The 15,037-nt window shown below is 38.6% G+C and overlaps 1 protein-coding gene across 4 annotated transcripts in view; it reads left to right on the top strand.

Moving 5' to 3' along the window:
* NEK10 (NIMA related kinase 10) overlaps window positions 1-15,037 on the top strand; it is a 263,478-nt gene that overhangs the window by 233,977 nt on the left and 14,464 nt on the right. For all 4 annotated transcript variants that reach the window (XM_025376245.1, XM_025376248.1, XM_025376247.1 and 1 more), the window contains one exon: window positions 8,436-8,546. In XM_025376245.1, the coding sequence (XP_025232030.1) occupies window positions 8,436-8,546 (111 nt within the window). The remainder of the gene's footprint in view (window positions 1-8,435; window positions 8,547-15,037) is intronic.

The following is a 15,037-nucleotide window of genomic DNA, read 5'->3' as shown; positions in this document are numbered from 1 at the left end:
TCTTGATGTCAATTTGCAACCAGTGTCTAGTATTCGCTGAAAGCCTGTGTATTTCCTTTTCCCCAGTAAACAGTCACTCTAGTAAATGGCTGCAATTCTCCTTTGGAGGAAGATTTATAGTGTGCACTTGTAGTAATGTTTCAGGGCCCTTCCTCAAGGGTCCCAGCTTTCCACTTAATCGAGGGGCTTTGAGTCTTTGAATTGACTTGCATCTGGAAACTGTGTGAGAGGCTGTAACTCTCCACTGTAGCAATGGCAACTTAGGGCAGGTTTCTGTCTACCACACCTAGATATTCTTTTCTGTTAAACTGATCAAGGAATACTTTAATAGGCAGACCATCTGTTTCTTTTCCAGGAACACCCTAGTCAACTAACCACCACTAAAGATCTCTGTTGGCTAAGCATTCTAAATAATAGTACCTCCCCGCTTCCCTTTATGAAAGATGTTCTCAGTTTGCTATTGGTGGTCAAGTGCTGTCAGTTGGCCCCTGCCAACTGGATACATTGAAATCATGTATCGTTTGGTGTCATACCTGGCCTCCAAAGGAGAGCAACCACAGGGCTTATCAAGGATGCTAGTGCTCTCCTCTCCGATGTATTTCTCAATGCCTCAGTGAAAGGAGTGGCTTCTGGATGTTCTTGCTGAATATGGTTGGGGAGTGGGTGTGCAAGTCACACATGGTAAATGTACCCCAATGAGCCCATCTCTCTGAGCCTTTGAATTCCCCCGTCCACATGCTAGAGATGCTCTGACATTTTACCCTCATCAAACACAGACCATGGTTAAGTACAAGTTTTAGTCAAACAACCAGTTAAACTACCTCCAGCTGCATGAACTAACATGTGAAATCTGGAATCTCTAGTACGTGCACCCATATCAATGAATTCAGCCTGATTTAGTGCTATAAGTTTTACCCTTCCTGGCCTATCCTTCTTAGAATCCACTCCTGCACATGTTCTCTGGGTTGCTGCTGAAATATAATAGCAAAATCTTGTAATTCTTTTCCTATTTCCTACTGGGTCACAGTTTATACTAATTCCCCTGGATCATATTGAAATAGGACCCTAGTTTTGGATTTGATCCTCATTGTGTTGGGTCTCATGAGGAAATGAACATCCCTTTTAAAGACATTTGTCCTACATTAGGTTATCATAGGGTTTTCAAGCAAAGAAAGGCTCATCTTCTCAGACCCAGAATGGAAAGCTATTTTTAATTGCTATGAAGGCTGCTCAGAGTGACCTTGGTTTCAGGATTGTTAGTTTTACTTGGGTGGTCTCAACAAGACGCTCCTATTCCAAGTTTTAGAATTCTTTTTTTTTCTAACTTTCACATGAGAAATTTGATAACATGTGACTTCATCCGACCTTGTAATTTGGTAAGCTGCTCAATTAAGTTTCAATTATCAGCCATATCAGCACCGTAGCAGAACAAAGCAATGGATTCTTTTAGGGCTGTCATGGGATCTTTCCATGTCTCAGACCATGACTTGAACTGAGCTGTAAAGGACCCAAGCTTGTCATTTTCTTTCTGTAAGTGCTCCAGTGCATTCAGAAGGATCCATTCTGTGCCATAGTCCTTGTGTTCTTCATTACTATGTGCCAGTCAAGAACAGCAGCTATTTGGGCTTCCAAGGCACCTGCTTCAGTTGGCACTTCATCAGGATGATAACCTGATTAATTGTGATGCAACTGCATGCCATGGATTACTAGCATCCCATGTCCTATTGGCAACAAGCAAAGGAACAAACAAAACTCAGCACTGGACTCAGTTCCAAGAGCACAATCAAACCAATTCCCACATCCTATCTGTATGGGCTCTTCTGGGACATTCCTAAAACCTGTATCTGTATCAGTGAGGGTCTAGTCAGAAACCATACCATAATTTCAACAGGGAAGGTTTACTATAAAGAATTATTAACTATGATGAGTATTATCTACTAGGGAGGGGAAGAGAAATCTAAAGAATGTAGGAAGAGCACATCAAGAAGTCACAACTTCTAAGGCTGAGGCAGAGCACCCAAGAAAGGAACGAATATAGAAGTGGACACTCCCACGCTGGGTCGAAGTCCTGACCTTCCTGCAAAGATCAGAAAAATTAGTAAGGTGCTATGCTGGAGAAACTTGAAGCGAAGTGTCCCTCTGGGGGACCTGGGCAAGCCCTCCACAGTGAGGTACTATGCCCAGGAACTTGCTGGGAATCAGCACTTGAGGGTGTTGTGCTGGGTAGCACCCTCCATGGGACCAGGGGAGGCCACCCCGAGTTAGATGTTGCTCCGTGGAATTCTCTGGGGAGCTACCTGCAGAGTTGATACCACTGGATCTGACTGGGGGTTAGCACCAACCTCTCGGGGTCCTACCTGTGCTGTTTACTATGAGCTGCCTCAGCAAGGCAACGCAGGAGCATCACTGGAGCCAGGAAACAAGATCCATCCTCCTCCAGCATCCCTCCAGGGCTCTCTTCTGATACAGCTTAGCATCCTGCCAGATGGCAAGGGAGAAATGTTCCAGTATCACAGGCTGGATAAGCTGACAGGCTGCTTACTGGCACACTTAACCTAGGGGACTAGGCCAGGAACTGCCTTCTTTGGTGTCTCCGTACCTCTGAGTTCTCATTGCTTTCCCTTTAGCCTGGGTAGTCTTTAAGCCTGGGGCTGAGAAGCCTGGGTCTTATCTGTCAAGTTTTGTCGAAACTCTGGTGCTCTTTTCTGTTTCCCGATGGCTGCCTTTTTGAGATGCAGGAGTCTAAAACTGATTACTTTTCTATTTTCTGCTGTCAAGCTTTCTCTTAGGCAGTGACAGAATTGTCTAATTACATAAAAGAGGGTGAGGGTGTACAGGGAAATATTGGGGGAAGCTTGATTAATACATCAAAATATAATCTGCCATATCTATATTGAGTAAAGTGATTATATTAATGCACATCCATTTAAATACTGATATAGAAATATGGAAAAAGCATTCTTAACTTTAGTGTTATGGAAATAGCTTTAAATAGCTTTTTAGTTCTCTTAACTATTAACTATTAAATGAGAGAAATATCCTTTGAAATTTAAATATAATTTTCATATGCCTGTCTTGCTAATTTTTATGTAATAAAAAACTTCTTTATATTTGCCATTTTCTTGTTGGATTTCAAAGTAGTTTAAAGCAAGAATAAAACTATTATAAATATCTTATTATTATGCTCTTGAACCGCCAGTGCAACAAATGATTTCATATTTTTTGGCAGAATGGCATTCCTTGCTACAAGTTCAAATATAACTATTGTGATTTTTAAAATGTATTTCCAGAATACTCTGAAGTTTGTGACGTTGCACATAGTTGGGAATGATTCCTCTTTGAGGAACTTTAACTTACCGTGCTAGGCAAAGTCAATGACTTTCAAATGAAAAAGAAAAATACCCGTAAATATTATACTAGTATATTTGCTACAGGTTAAAGACCAAGATGAGTTTTGTAACTCTGCTAATTGCAAAGAAAGACTGAAAGTAAGAATGAATTGGAAAAACAAACAAAAAGACAATTTTTTTAATGTATTTATTTACTAGTCAAACTCTCCCAGACTTATACTTGGTGGCTGCCCTGAACTGAGGGGCCGCATATCTCCTGACAACCAGCAGATGAACTTACAAGGAAAACTTCTTACTTTTGGTTGGTGGTGGCCTTTTCTGTCTCGTTTCCATGGAGACAGATCAGTGAAAATCATCTAAAAGCAACTATTTTATAAGGCAGGATGTTAAAATCCTTACCTTGCTTTCTTACTGACTTGACCTCTGTTTTTATCAAAACTGAAATGGTAATCTTAAGACCAGCAAGCTAAGAATGAAATCAGTGGTTTATTTCTATTGCTGGAACCCCAAATCTACCTTTGGGCATATAAGGTGACTAAAGTACATATGTTACCTTTTAGTGTGAGTCTTTATGTGTTATTGCTTAGGAGATACCTGCACAGCCCAAAGAAGCACTGGATTTAACTTTATACTTAATATTTAGATTGTTTTGTTAAATAGATGCTTTGAAAATCAGGATATATAGCATCTTTTAAAAAATAAACATTGGGACTGGGCACAGTGGCTCACGCCTGTGATCCCAGCACTTTGGGAGGCCGAGGCGGGTGGATCACGAGGTCAGGAGATTGAGACCATCCTGGCAAACATGGTGAAACCCCATCTCTACTAAAAATACAAAAAATTAGCCGAGTGTGGCGGTGGGCGCCTGTAGTCCCAGCTACTCGGGAGGCTGAGGCAGGAGAATGGCGTGAACCTGGAAAGCAGAGCTTGCAGTGAGCCGAGATGGTGCCACTGCACTCCAGCCTGGGTGACAAAGTGAGACTCCATCTCAAAAAAAAAAAAAAATCAAACATTGGTCTCCTAGAGAACAGGCAAGCCATTTATCTGAAGCGCCTTTGGATTGCCCATCTTCACAACCACAGTTATTGCCAATGGAAAAAAATGTGGTTCGGAATAGCAATGTGTTGTCCTCCAATGAAAATTATGCTACTGACTGTCATTGGTGAAACGTTCCACGTTTTTTCAGCAGTAGTGATGGATAAGACTAGAACCACCCACACCTGCTCATCTGGATCTCCTGTACTAATGGCAAGGGTGACCAAGATTTAACAGAATGAGATATTTAGGGCAAAGTTGTATTTCTTAAATTCACTCCCATTTTCAGGTTTTGTAAATTCTAAGAGAAGTGTTATGTTTTGTGTATTTAGTTTGATGACAGTCTTTGAACATTCTGTTTTAGCATTTAGGGAAATATCTTCTTAAGCAGTAATGTCAAAACAACTTTTCAAAAAATAGAATTAGATAGTAACTTAAGTATCAAATGGAGTCCTGTGAGCAATGGATAGTCTTCTGATGTATTCTTGGAGATACTGGAGAATATAGAAATTTCTTTAAAAGAATCCATATATTCTTCAACATATATAAATCTATATATTCTATTCCAATATTAGTATTATACAAGTTTGAGAAAACCTAGTATAAAACATGCAGATCGGTTTTCATTATTTTGTTACTTTGTGTAGTACAGTAAAAACAAGCAAACAAAAACCAAGCTTTTAGGTGTGTGACTTTGAAGAAGTAATTATCTTTTTAAGAATCAGTTTCTTCATTTGTAAGATGGGGGAGTTTATGAGACTATTTGCCTCAAATGAAATAAAGTATGTAAAAGTATTTGTTTATTTGTTTCTTTATTGGAGATAGATCTTGCCATATTGCTTAAGGCTGGTCTTGAACTCTCCTGGGCTCAAGCGTTCCTCCCACCTTTGCCTCCCAAAGTGCTGGGAATACAGGCATGAACCACCATGCCTGGCTGAAAATGTTTCTAAACTATAAAGTGCTGTCCTACAGTAATGCTAGTTGTGGTGGCATCTGTTCTAGAATAATGGCTGTGCTAGAAGGCACTGCTCAGAAAGTATTCTCGCATGTTACACAATGTCTTTAAGCTCTGACTTCCTCACCTATAAAATAGTACTTGCTTTTTAAGTTTTTTGTGAAGAAAAAAGTGAGACTGCACATAAATGAGTAGTCATAGTGTCTGGCTCAAATGAATCATAGATATTAATATTCTATTCTTAGTATTATAGTCCTTATATATTATTATGTTTATATCACCTGCAATTAAGCTATGCATGAGTCATTATTTTGTGTAAAATTTTAAATTCTTGCATGAAAGCTTTAAAGATGGGTTGCTGTCCATTGTGATAATTATTCCAGTAAGATCAATCACTTTCTAATATATATGCAGCTTAAGCTGACTGAATGTTAACTTACTCAAATGAGTTTTTGAGGCTTACTTCAGGCCAGCAGGAGCAGTAAAAACAATAAAAACAATCGTGAGTTAACTAGAGGCTTCTCAAGTTAAATAAATCGCAAAAATTCTCAGAGTACCTGAATTAATCATCTGATACTCATAGCTTCCAGTAGTGGGTTAAGTCCCCTTTGAAGGAACCTATCATCCCACTGGTGTTTCAGACTTTCAGAAGTTAGTCATAGCAGAGAAGGCTGGCTGCCTTTCTGTTTGACAGCCCCTTGCAGTCAGCTGGGCAGCAACCAGAGGGTTCTGGGCCAACACTGCTCTCTGGTGTTTGGTTTGGGGAAGTGGCAACTTTTGGTGCATTACAAAAGGGTATTAAACCTGTGCTCTGTCCAGGTACTTTCTGGTCCCCTCATCACTCCATCCCATCTTCCTGCTAGGAACATACATGCACATGCTCCTCACCTTCATGTCTGTTTCTATTCTAAGTTAAATTCATTTCTCTTTTGCGATTCTCTCTCACACATATAGATCATTTATACTCATTTTCCTTCTCATCTTTCTTCTATTTGCTCCTTAATGCTGAGAAATCTTTCTCTCCCTGCACCCTCCTTCCTCTCTCTTCTTTCTCTCTCTACCACATTCTTTAAATTTCCTCCTTTCATTTCATGTGAAAGGACAATAACAATTATGACTATTTGCTGGGAGTAGAGGGACGGATCCCATCTGGATTAAGGCAAAAGGAAGCTATAATATTGACATGAAAAGAGGTCAGTGCTGCCAACCTACAAAACATTTCAAAGTACACTGAAGTGCTTCAGTATCTCCAGAAGAGTCTTATTTCTTCACTAATTAAACTTATTTGGACTCAAACACTAGGATCAAAGATACATTTTTTGTTTTTTGAGATGGAATTTCTCTCTCATTGCCCAGACTGTAGTGCAATGGCATGATCTTGGCTCATCACAACCCCCGCCTCCCGGGTTCAAGCGACTCTCCTGCCTCAGCCTGCCGAGTAGCTGGGATTACAGGCATGTGCCACCATGCCTGGCTAATTTTGTATTTTTAGTAGAGATGGGGTTTCTCCATGTTGGTCAGGCTAGTCTCGAACTCCTTATATCAGGTGATCCACCTGCCTCGGCCTCCCAAAGTGCTGGGATTACAGGCGTGAGCCACTGCACCCGGCCAAAGATATATTTTAAAAACATTTTCAACTGAATTATTTTCCTGTTTTATATAATTACAGTACTTCATCATGGGCCCTACATTCTACTGTGTTTGGGATGTTGAAAAGTTTCTATTTGGTCGTGCAATCCGTGTTGTGAGCCTCTCCCTGTAGGCCCTATTCTTTGCTCTGCCATTATCTTGTATATGTCCTCCTGTCTCACAAAACTTGAGTAAATAGGATAAGGTAAGTTAAGCTGCAAGAACAGTTACACCCTGAAATTCCTTGACTTGACACAATAGAGGTTTATTTCTTACTCAGTTCCAGTTGGGCTGCTCAGGTGGCCCTGTTCCTTCTTGTGGCTGCGTGGTCAGAATAGGATGGTAATGCCAAGCTCCTTGCCATAGGGAGGACAGAGGTGGAGAAAACATACTGACTTTGAATTGCCTTATCCTCAGAGTGACACACATCATTTTTATTGGCCAAAAGTAGTCACATGGTACCAACTAAACCTGTAAGGGAGCCTAGAAAAGCTAATAATTATTTCTGATACATTCTTCTTTCTTTTGATCTGAGCTTTGAATTCTATTCTTGTTTAATACTGAGATCTCTTACTATCACATTTTCCTTTCCACTTAGCCATCTTTATTCTGACTGGTTCCTCTTTCTCTCCCTTCAAGTGCTCTCCATAATTTAAATAAAACCAAATATTATTTCCACTCTGAGACCCTTTTAATCCTGACCCAATTTCTTTTCTATTATCCTTCTTCTGAATGTCACTTCATCTTTCTGTGCTTTCCAGGACTTCTGATTTTCTTATAGAGATCCAACCTACAAAGCATGACAAATCATTTTTTTAATCCCCATTTTTTTGGTTACCATGTTTTCTAGGGTCCTACCATGACTTTCTACTACTCACTTACTAAATGTAACTCATCTTGGTCTGGTCTTAATATATACTAATCTATCCTCTCTTTCTTCTGGAATGATTGGTACCTAAATCTGACCTCTCTGCAGCTGAATTTTCAGGAGCACTCCCAGACAGGCATCTGACTGTATATACTACTGATGCTGATGTGTGTTTCCTGGTCCAAAGTGTCAGATCCTGTAGTACCACGGCTACAGTGTGTGGCATGGTTCTGGCCATATTATAAGCACCTAAACATCAGATAAAAGTGCATCATTCTGTGTCAAGGCTGTTCTTCACAAAATTCAATATACGTGTGCAATTAACAAATAATTTGTTATATGAACAATAATATCAATCAGTGAAGAAACAATAAGATAAATGGAAGCAGCCATTTGAAAAAGAGCAAAATAATATATTCCTTCTGAATTGCAGGGTAAGAAATTATAGCATCTAGTCACGCTATTTGCTGTAAAATTTAAATTCTTATGTAGTACTATTGAATGAATATTGTTACATGGGCCCTCAGTGAATGCTTTTTCAGTCAGCTGTGTAGTGTTAACAATTTGTTTATAATGATTGTTTTCTTATTTTATGCAGCTCCCTCCAGCTTTGCACCACAATTTGAAAAGAAGGGTTATAGAGAGATTCAAGAAATCCCTCTTCAGCCAGCAGAGTAACCCTTGTCATTTGAAATCTGAAATTAAAAAGGTATGGTATTGTATATATAGGAATTCTTTTGCTGAAAAAAACACATCATAAGAGGTACATTTTATACCTCCTTTACTTCGTACTTTAAGCTCTATCCTCTATTAAAGTTTCTTATTGCTGCTTTGGATACTAAATTGAGGATATGTCTTTGCTTCTGATTTTCACTATTTCTGTGGCCCTTATTTTTTGATAATAAATAAAAATACTTTTTCAGTATTTTTGTATGTGTTCCTAACAAAAAGTAATATTTAATTTGAAATGTGTATATTTTAGCCTCTTCTAGAGGATTACATTCTGATATTTGATTAGAATAATCTTCAATAAGTTCCAACATTGAGATATGTCACTCTGAAAAAGTCATTTAACCATCTGGGTCCATTGATTTTTGTTATCTATGAAAGCTGACTGAACTATTTCTAAGGTTCTTTCCCATCTTAGATTTTCTACAATCTTCTAGACCTTAGATACTAGCAGACATTTCTATCCATACATATAGAAACTAAACTACAAAAAGACTAAATCAACTGGGCAGAAAGAAAATAGTTTACCTCTGGTTAGCAAAACTTGATATTGGAAAATCCCTTTGTCCTAGTTGGTAGCCCTTTCAGTGCAGCCCCTGGAAGTGGCCATAAGCTCCCCTGAAAGGCCCAAGGTACAAGCAAGTCAGACCCACCTACGTGAAGACAATCAGTACCACTCCAATTTCATGTTTTTTAAAGAGTTTCATCATATTTTTAAATGGTTAGCATAGTCATGCTGCCGGTGAACTTTTCCTTTAAGGTTTCACTTTCCCTTAATGCATCAAAGCTTAAGCATAAACTTACTCATTATTTAGAAAATATGATAGGCTCTTTGATAAGAAATGCAAACAACATGCTTTAGCTTTGTTGTCTCACATCACTGGTATCTGCACATACACCAAAAACAGATGGGGGAAAAAGACACAGCTGCAGGTAAACAAAACATAAACCCTGCTCCATCAGAGATTAGAAAGCAAGTTTTCTTTCCTGGGTTGTGTTGGCAGATAGGGCCAAGAAACAAAGCTAACGGAGATCAAAGCCGTAGAAGAGGCTTCAGATATTTATCTTATGATATTTCTATATTGTATCATAATAAATACATTTTTAGAAGACAAAAGCTTAAATCTCCCATGAAAAGATAACATGTTGCTTGGTTTTTTATTCTTATTAAGGTCATATAACCCTTATTCTTATTTTTTATTCTTATTAAGGTCAGAATAATCTGGTTTGTGCATAGACTTATTTTAACAGAAATCCTAGTTTTATGAGATGAAAGCATCTGCTGCAAACTGAGACATAAAGGTGGCTTCAACTCCCACTGAGTGATTTTCCGTCAGTGCTTCTCTTTTATTTTCTCTTTTATTACTTATGTTTTTGGTTTTGCATCTCTTCCTCACTTTCTTTCCTCTCCTCATAGAGAAGATTTTGTTTGTTTGTTAAATTCCCCCACCCACTCCTTGTCTTCCTTCCTGTATATTGTGGCAACATCTCTCATTAGGGCATTTACCTTCTGATACACCTCGTCTGGGAAAATTAAAACAGGAATTGATGGGGTGGTAGTGGATGTTTGGGATGCATGGGTGAGAGAACCCTCAGGAATAGACTCATCCTTATTATTAACTTGTTTAAGAGGCAGATTATACTCTCCTATAAAAACTGCCATGGTTCTCTTCTCTGATATTACAAGCTCATGGTGGTCTATGGGACATCTAGTATGGACCTTTAGGTAGGGAAAGGCCCTATATATTGTTTTAGGGCTTTAAAATTGGGGAAGGAGAACATTCTGCTCCCAGGCTCAGCTCATGATCAACAGAGGTGTGGTTCCATTCCTCTACAGGCAGCTTCAGGCTTGCGCCATCTCCCCATGAAGTTGGATAATAACTTCATGGGGGTGTATCCTCCTAGTCAGAGAGGCAGGCCTCCTGTGTGCTAAAGAAATCTCCAGCTTGGGATATTAAAACACTTCCTATTCTTTGCCACCGAACTGAAAAAAAATAGCTCTGACAAAAAACCTTTCTTAATTTTCCCTGTCCAGAATTAATCTTACCTTTATGAGTGAAATCCACTTTTTCACCGGTATTATTGTGTTTTAAATAGCTTTTTATCTACCTTACATTTCTGTTTCCCCCAAAGTTAGTGAGTGTGTCTTATTTATCTTTGATTCCCCAGAGTCTTGCACAGTGCCTGGCATGTGGTAGGTACTTAATGTTTAATAATTGGAGATAGGATATATAATACATTAATATATATTCTGTATAATATATTACATAGTTGTTCTATTCTTTATTGGTATACTGATAAAATATATTCATATATGTGGCTTTCCTGCCCTCATCTAAACTTAAAAGAGAAGAGTTTGTGACCTCCATTTTTACCCCCTTTCTGGTGTAATCTTTTGATAGCAACAACTTTTGTTCATAAATGCATTTTTCATTTCCTGTATAACCATAGAGGAGTGGCCAATTAGCCTTTGACTGACACAGTCACCCCATACCAGGGCCACAGGAGCAGTAGGTGGTGACAGCCCATAAATGCACTTGATTTCCACCTTTCTCACTGAAACTTCTGAAATCCACAGGCCCTGTGTCCCTAGTTTGAAGGAGCCATTATGGGATGATTGTGCCTACTTATTAATAACCTAAGACCCAGAAGGATACAGAAGATTCAAAAAGTGCAAAAGTCCTTTTCTAAGAAATTAAGCTCTTTATTTATACCTCACCTAAGCTGGTCTTCAATCCAGTCTGCTCAGTCTTGGCTAGAATTGCGAGGGGAATAAAGCAACCAACTAATTGTATAGGTATCTTTGGGAACTAGGATTTTCAGCATGGAGGAAAGGCGAAACAGAAACAAGATAGAAGAGATTCATTTAAATTGGAATTGGAAGTATCGGTATGAATGAATATGGGTTTATGAGAAATCTCATCTATTAAAAATATACACATTTCCTAATATTTTCATTGAAATAGTCTAGAAACTAATCAAGTAGCAATGAGCTCCTCCACCCATGACTCCTTGGGGATATAGCTGATTTTGGTCTAGAGCAGGAACTGTACAAGATTAGACTGGAATATTTGGACGTACAGATAGCATAGGAAGGATGGTATCAAGGACTACTGAGGGTATATCAAAAGTTCTCAGGAGTCAAATTGAAGAGGCTCCCACTGGCTATCTATGGGATAATTGGAACATCAGTAAGAATAATAACCACAGTGGATTGAAAGCATTTAATAAGGTTTAAACCCAAGAGTTCATAATACCAAAAAAGAAAAAAAGAATCCCTCATTGGTTACCTTTGGAAGATGCTAAGTAACCAACTTAATATATTGAAAATTGTTTACATATGAAAGAAGAAAGCTTTTATTCTGCCTTTCCTTTATGAATTATATCCCATGTTAACAAAATCATTGAGAGGGAAAGTTTCTTATTATAGAAGTACTCAAGCTAATAAGTGCCAAAGGGATAAAGAATATTCCCGTTTTGCAGTCCCTATTGAAATGATAGCACCTAGATATGCTCACCAATGGGGGTCAACATCACGAGAAGGGCAATCAGGCATTATATGCCACCTGATGAGGGTGTGCAGCACTGTCTATGAAATATTCTTGCTAAAAGCTTGAATCAACATCTGAATAAGCCCATAAATTAGAAGTCAGCAAATTACAGCCCTCAGGCCAATCATTTCTGATGCCTGTGTTTGTAAATAAAGTGTTGTTAGAACACAACCATGGAGGTTCACTTAATACTGTCTATGGCTGCTTTTGTTTACAGACAAAGTTGAATAGCAGTTACAGAGACCATATGGCCTGGAGCGCCAAAAATACTTACTGTCTGATCCTTTACAGGGAGAGTTTGTCAGTCCCTGCTCCGGATCTCGCTACCTACTTGCAGCAAATACAGGGGACAAGAGAACATGTTTAATGACATCATGGGGATAATCAGCAAAATCCTGCTAGGAAATCCATAGGAAAAGTGACCTGTTTTCTTCAATAAATAAATTTCAGGAAGAGGGGAGGGGGACAGAAGAAGGAAAGAAAAGGGAGAGAAAAAGTGTGGAGAAGAGAAGAGGATTGCCTGTAAAGATCAAAGCATTTTAGGGAAAATAATGAGTTGCAATATATGGAATTATTTCTTCCTGACTTAAACATAGAAACCCTAAAAGTATTTGAAATATATATTTACAAGAAAGTTGGGAAAGTTAAAACATTGACTATATATTTGTTAGAGAGTCATGCACCACATAATGATGTTTTGGTCAGTGACAGATTGGATATATGACAATGGTTCCACAAGATTATAATAACATAATTTTACTGTACCTTTTCTATGTTCAAATATGTTTAGATACATAAATACTTACCATTGTGTTACAGTTGCCTACAGTATTTAATACAGTAAAATGCTGCAGTTTTGTAGCATAGGAACAATAGGCTCCTGTTGCTCCTATGGCTAGCATATAGCCTAGGTGTGTAGTAGGCCGTACTATCTAGTTTTGTGTAAATACAATGATGTTTGCACAGTGACGAAATTGCCTAATGATGTGTTTCTCAGAACAGATTTCTGTTGTTAAGCCGTGCATGACAGTATTCAAGAATCATAACCTCTTAGGTGAGATAATTATATTGTGGTTTTGTTTTTTAAAAAAGAAATCCATCTTTTTTAAAGAGCCATGCTGAAATATTATGGATGGTATGATATGTTGTACAGGATTTGCTTTCCAATTCTTGAGAGTGAGATAGGGTAGGAAGGGAAGTGGGGGAGATTTAAATGAAGCAAGATTGAACATATTTTAACTGAGTAATGGTTACGTGGAATTCATTGAATTGTTATCTTTACTTTTGTAAATGGTTGAAATTTTTTATAATAAAAATATTTATGGGTTTTTGTTTGTTTGTTTTAGTGTATTCCAGGCTTCTCTTAGATCAATAATTGGGCATTAGCATTTTGAAAACAGCTCTCCCATCAAAGCTGCCAGTTAGAATTGGACAGGTTATGTTCTGTTCAAGAGCACCTGGATGAAGAGACTGACTGGAGTTGCGTCCTCTGGAAGAAATTTTTCTAATTTGCACTAAGACACAATAGGGGCTAGTTGGGTCTCTAGGAGTTGGATTAAGGTTTTTTGTTTTTTTTTTTTTTTCTCCCAGGTGATTCTAATTTGCAGCCAAGGGTGAGAATCAGTGGCCTGGTAGGATCAGTGTTTCTCACATTTTATTGTGTATATCAATCATCTGGGGATCTTGTTAATGTGTGGATTCTGATTCAGTAGGTCTGGGGAAGGGTGGAGATTGTGCTCTTCCAATCATCTTCCAGGCGATGGCTGCTGCTGCTGCTGATCCAAGGACACACTTTGAGTGGCAAAGCTATAAAATATAGTACCTGCCCACTGTGAACTTATGGTATATCCAACAGGCTTGAGACTTTTTATTAGAAAGACAGGTTGTCTAATAGGCCAAATATTTATCCAGATGCAATTGTATCCTGGACCCAAGATTGTGCATTTCTATCTAGCTCCCAGATGTTACTAATGCTGTAATTCTATAGATCATGCTTTTGATAAGAAAGCCCAGACAAAACCCAGTATCATTTTCCCTGTGTTATTACCCAGATTGCTTCCTGTAGGCATGGGCCTTTCCGACATTTCTATTTAGTTCCTAATCTCTGCTTCAATGCAGATCAGCAAGGTCAAGTTTGCTTTATTTAGCAGCTGGCACTTTCTTTAATTCCTCACTCCAGGTTTTCAGCTCTTTTCCAAGTAGGCAGATCGCTTATGTCCTCAGACTTTAATTAATGGCTCTTTATGCATATAATAATCATGACTTAGATGTACACAACTCTTATTAGGGCTCCATGGAGGAATTGTGAATCAGCAGTGCCCAGCAGCAACCTGTTTTGAACAAACTGAGAAGCTCCTGTAGCAGGGCTCTCCTGCCCAGCCAGGTCAAGCCACCATTCACTCTTCCTTGACATCACCTTCAGTGTTTAGTCAAGGTCCTGGGAAGATGAGCTCCTGGTTGTAAGCAGTGTAGAACAGTGGTTTTCCAGTCTTCTTTTAGTTTTGGAATTTTCTGTTAGGAACACAATCCTTGCTGGAAATGTAACCACCACAGCAACAGGAATACTTTTGGCAGAAAGGGGGATGAGGGTGAGGTGTACATTCCTGGGGCTTAGAAAGTGTGGTGGAGCCAGTGATGGGCCATGCATGTGTGGGTCCACATGCAAATGTACATTTGTGTGTGTATGTGTAAGAAAATAGTAAGTAGGAATACTATACATTTCTGTTAACAAAATGTCCCATAGAAAGCTACTAAAAACTCATATAGAGAAGCTGTAGGTTAGAAAAGATTTAAAAAATTAGGCAACATGTTATATCTTATAATAGTGCAGTTCAGTCAAAGAAGATAAGGAAAATCTGAGGGAAGTAAGACCAGAAGACTGGCGAGCGCAGAGTGATGAAATGTGTTGAAAATTTTCTCA

This window comes from Theropithecus gelada, chromosome 2 (genome assembly GCF_003255815.1).
Source record: "Theropithecus gelada isolate Dixy chromosome 2, Tgel_1.0, whole genome shotgun sequence".
In the NCBI taxonomy this organism is placed as follows: Eukaryota; Metazoa; Chordata; class Mammalia; order Primates; family Cercopithecidae; genus Theropithecus; species Theropithecus gelada.
This window is presented reverse-complemented; position numbering and strand designations above follow the sequence as displayed.